The sequence below is a fragment of the Vicia villosa genome, linkage group LG4, assembly GCF_029867415.1.
Source record: "Vicia villosa cultivar HV-30 ecotype Madison, WI linkage group LG4, Vvil1.0, whole genome shotgun sequence".
Taxonomy (NCBI): Eukaryota; Viridiplantae; Streptophyta; class Magnoliopsida; order Fabales; family Fabaceae; genus Vicia; species Vicia villosa.
Window position 1 is genome coordinate 191,189,418 of NC_081183.1, and position 4,974 is coordinate 191,194,391.

The following is a 4,974-nucleotide window of genomic DNA, read 5'->3' on the forward strand; positions in this document are numbered from 1 at the left end:
TGAATTGAAACTTCATCTACCTAATTATTAATAGATGGAGTATTAATTTAATACTACTATCTTAGTATCTTGTCTCCAACTCAAGATGTACCTAAAAAAAATTCAAATCATATGCAATAATTTCATAAAATACTCTCTACTAGATCATTTCATAACTTTTAAATAAAGATCTTTAATCATCCTTACCTAAAAAATGGGATATGTTTTTTAAATACTTGTACATATCCATCCTATATCTGGTACTCATCTCTATCACTCTCACCAATAACCCTTCACAACCATTACACGTGGCACAAAACCATGCGAGACCCCCACAGCAATCCAATGAAGTTGCCCGCACCCAATCACAGTGCCAACTATATCGAGTCTCAAACCAAAACTTTGAAACTGAAACCCAAACAACGATAGAAAATGTTACTGAACTGAAACCAGTTTCCGTTGCGAATCGTTGCATCTTTCAATCGCAACCGTTCATTTCATCTTTCGTCAATTCAACAACAACCGTGGATGGGACAAGCAGCTTCCACCGCCGCCGTCGCCAACCGCCGGGAAAGGAACACCAATACAGCGAAAACCAGTAGATCCACCTCCTTGGTTTCTCCGATGAACGCTACCGAAGAAGACGACGATGTTATAGATCCGGTTGACCGTGGAATCTCCGATTATATATCAGATCTACCTGACGAGTGTTTAGCGATTGTGTTTCAGTCGTTGAGCCCCGGTGACCGGAATCAGTGCTCACTCGTTTGCCGGCGGTGGTTGGTTGTCGAAGGACAGAGTCGGCAGCGGTTGTCGTTGAGCGCGAAACTGGATCTGCTTCCGGTGATTCCGTCTCTCTTCAATCGGTTCGATTCGGTGACGAAACTCGCTCTGAAATGCGATCGTAGATCTGAGAGTATACGAGATGAAGCTCTTGTGATAATCTCGGAGCGTTGCCCTAATCTCACGCGCCTTAAGCTCCGCGCGTGTAGGGAACTAACCGATGTTGGAATGGAAACTTTTGCGAAGAACTGTAGAGGATTGAAGAAACTATCGTGTGGATCTTGTACTTTTGGATCTAGAGGTATGAACGCGGTGCTGGATAATTGCGCTGCGCTCGAGGAACTGTCGGTGAAGCGGCTTCGGGGGATTGCGGAGACTGCGGTGGCGGAGCCGATTGGACCGGGTGTAGCGGCAGCGTCGCTGAAGACGATTTGTTTGAAGGAGCTTTATAATGGACAGTGTTTTGGTTCGTTGATTTTAGGTGCGAAGAATCTGAAGACTTTGAAGCTTTTTCGATGCTCGGGTGATTGGGACACGCTTTTTACGCTTATGGCGGAGCGTGTTACGAGTATGATTGTTGATGTTCATTTCGAGAGGCTTCAGATTAGTGATATTGGGTTACAAGCTATATCACATTGTTCGAATTTGGAGATTTTGCATCTTGTTAAGACACCTGAGTGCACTGATTTGGGACTTGTTGCGATTGCGGAGCGATGTAAGTTGTTAAGGAAGCTTCATATTGATGGATGGAAAGCGAATCGGATTGGTGATGAAGGGTTAATAGCTGTTGCTAAGTTTTGCCCTAATTTACAAGAATTGGTGCTTATTGGTGTTAACCCTACAAAAGCAAGTTTGGAAATGTTGGCGTCTAATTGTCCGAATCTAGAGAGGTTGGCTTTGTGTTCAAGTGATACTGTTGGTGATCCTGAGATATCTTGCATTGCTGCAAAGTGTTTAGCTTTAAAGAAACTCTGCATTAAGGGCTGTCCGGTTTCGGATCATGGAATGGAAGCTTTGGCGAACGGGTGTCCCAATTTGGTGAAAGTGAAGGTTAAGAAATGTAAAGGCGTTACACCCGAGGGCGGAGATTGGTTGAGGCTCACTCGGGGATCAGTTGCTGTTAATTTGGATACTGTGGAAGCGGAACTTCAAGATGCTAGTGCTAGTGATGGTGGAGCACAAGACAATGTTATAGAGTTTCCTCCAATGCCCGTCTGCGCAGCCGCATCTACATCGGGAAATACTGCATCTAGAAGTACTGCTCGATCGGCTTCGTTCAAGCAAAGGTTAGGACTTTTATCTGGAAGGAAAATAGTGGCTAGTACTTTGAGAAGATGGTCAGGTGGTAGCACTAGTGCCCGCCATGGTTAGAGACAGAGAGCATAAGGAAGCTGTCTGTCTTTAACCATTTTTCAATATTATTATTTGTTTTGTATCATTTGATTTTCTATATGTTGTACTGTTACATTTGAAATTTATGCCGTGTGATGTTAATTTGTTTTTTATTTGAATCTTCACGGTTGAAGTTTCAATGACATTTTTCTCTTATTTATGTTGGTGCTATACTTCCTTACATTGTTTTCTCACTTGTCTGATTTCCCTCTCTTGACTGGATTCCTGGGTTTGATGGATTGGAAACAACAAAGGTTAAGGATGTTTGGTTTTTGCATACGACTATGATTGCATTATCAATGTTTTCAAGTACAACTATAGCAGTATTGTGAGCATGCTTGTGATGCTATAGTTGCTAATATGTTGAAAAGTTCGAAACTAAATGGATTGCTTAACTAACTTTTTACAGACATTGACCCGAAATGTCATATAGGATTTAAGTAACTTAACCAACTTAACTACTTTTACTCCAATGGTGATTGCCTTGGAATTTATAGATATTTTTGTTGATTAATCTCAGTCATGTAATCGTGATTGCTTAACTAACTTAACTTAGGACTTAAGTAACCTAACCAATTTAACTACTTCTACACCATTATGAAGCAACCAAATCAACTTAACTACTTTTACTCCAATGGGGATTGCTTGTAATTTATCTGAAACTTTTTGTTGCTTAATCTCGGTCATTTAATGTGATGTGACAAATCTTTTGGGCTAAAATTGATTAATTATGTACAACATTTAATGTAACTACACTATTTGATTGTTAAATTTAGGTAGGACGGTTCATGGTTTGACTTTAATAGATTGAGTCTAACCTACAAAATTGAAATGTGAATTGTATATTTATTCTTTTGGTATCATTGCTCTTTCAAAATAGGCTTGACTAAGTGAGGCATATGACTACTAGCATATTGTTAGCAGACTTCTCAACTCCACCCTTTTGATGATCAAGGAAAGTTTTAGCCTTTAGGTCCCACGATAGAGATTCGATATTAGGTTTCATTTTGGTCTCACAACAACAACCCAGCAATGTTTTAAAAATTGGACAGGACCCTCTGGTTGAACCGATAATCGGAGGGGTTATCGGTCTGATCTGATTGTTAGATCCGGTAAGTTATTAAACTACTAAGAATCAGTCAAAACCGGCTAAAATTGATAAAAACCAACAAATCGAAGGTTTTAGAAAATTGACAAGCTAAATGCTTGCTTTTTATTCCTCCAACAAAACACCTCGTTTTGATAATTTTAAAAAAAAAAAGTAAAATTAAAATATAAATAGACTTTATTCAAAATGTGTTTGGATAATTTTTTTAAGAAAAAGTAAAATTAAAATATAAGTAGACTTTATTCAAAATGTATTTGAAATAATTTTCTCTCCTTAAAATTAAATTGATTAGATATTACACTTATACTTATTCAATTTATGTTATTTATATCTAATTTGTATTTTGTACTTTGTTGTTTGTTGTGTGATGACTATGTTTAGAACTTTAATTTAAAGAATGAACTTTTAAAATTATGATATTTTGAAAATTTTTTAGATGACGTAATTTTTTTACAGATCGAGTCATCTGGTTCAACCAGTTTAATAATTATATAATTTTGTTACAGAGACTGATTTATTCAAATGAGTTATTCGGTTTAATTCAATTTTATCATGTACCTTGATCAATGATTTAGTACTCTCACTGGTGATGGTGATGATCAATCTGATTTTTAAAATATTTCAAATCTTATTCTACTAAGAGATGTCGATTATATTGAATTTTTTTTATTATATTCTATTTAAAAATATATTTTTAACCAAATCATTAATATCAAGATCGTTGATATGACCACTTAAAAAAATTATACTGATTTCTTAACTATTCAAAATGAATCACTTTTATCTTTTTCATTCATTGTGTTAGTAAAAGTCACTGAACAATATGTTAGTTAAAGTCATCGAACAAAAATATGTACCATTATAGTGGGATGTTTATTGTGCATGCCACATTTTTCCTCATGGTATATATCACACGGGTGTTCAAATCCAAACCAATCCAAATAAAAACTATAAACTGATCCAAAAAAAATCAAAATCGCAAAAAATTGAAATTAATTATATATGTTTGGGTGTTATTTTGTGAAACTCACACGGTTCGGATTAAATTTCAAATTGATTTTTCAAAATCGATCCAAACCAAATCGAAACTGCAAGTATATTTTTTTTACTTATTTATTTTTTATTAGTATGATATGTTACATAAATTTATTATTATACGATGACTTTTTTTTAATATTATCTATTAACTTAATTTAATCTATTTATTTTTATTATTTCAATCATAATCGATCATTCTCATTTTATAATATTAACTTTCAATATACTATATGGTATATATTATATCAAGTCAATGATTTATTAGTATTTTTGTAATATTAATAAAAATATAATTAATAATTTGGATATTATTAAATTGGATCGGATTAAATTTTTTTAAGGGTTAATACCTATTTACCCCCTGTCATATGGGGCCTTTTTGAAAAATCACATCGATTCCCCCAACATTTAAAAAAAGTCTCTCTTAAAATCTTTGATAGGCCAAGTCACCCAAAATGTTGATGTGTCAATGTTTTTCAGATTTTTCCATTATTATTTATTTTCTCCTGTGTTTAGTCAGTTTTCCTTGGATAATATACCCTTAGGGTTAGAAACAAAACCTAATCCCAAAAAATATTCACTTAGTCACCTTTCCATTAAGCCATCGTTGTTTAACATAATCCATAAATCTTCATAACCCAAATTTTTTATAATGCATGTTCAAATGTCATCTA

The 4,974-nt window shown here is 34.9% G+C and overlaps 1 protein-coding gene across 1 annotated transcript; it reads left to right on the forward strand.

Moving 5' to 3' along the window:
- Positions 1 to 250: 250 nt before the first annotated feature.
- On the forward strand, positions 251 to 2,314 carry LOC131596496 (F-box protein At1g47056-like). Its single transcript, XM_058869155.1, has one exon. The coding sequence runs from the start codon at positions 508 to 510 to the stop codon at positions 2,131 to 2,133; it is 1,626 nt and encodes a 541-aa protein (XP_058725138.1). The 5' UTR covers positions 251 to 507; the 3' UTR covers positions 2,134 to 2,314.
- The last annotated feature ends 2,660 nt before the right edge of the window (positions 2,315 to 4,974 follow it).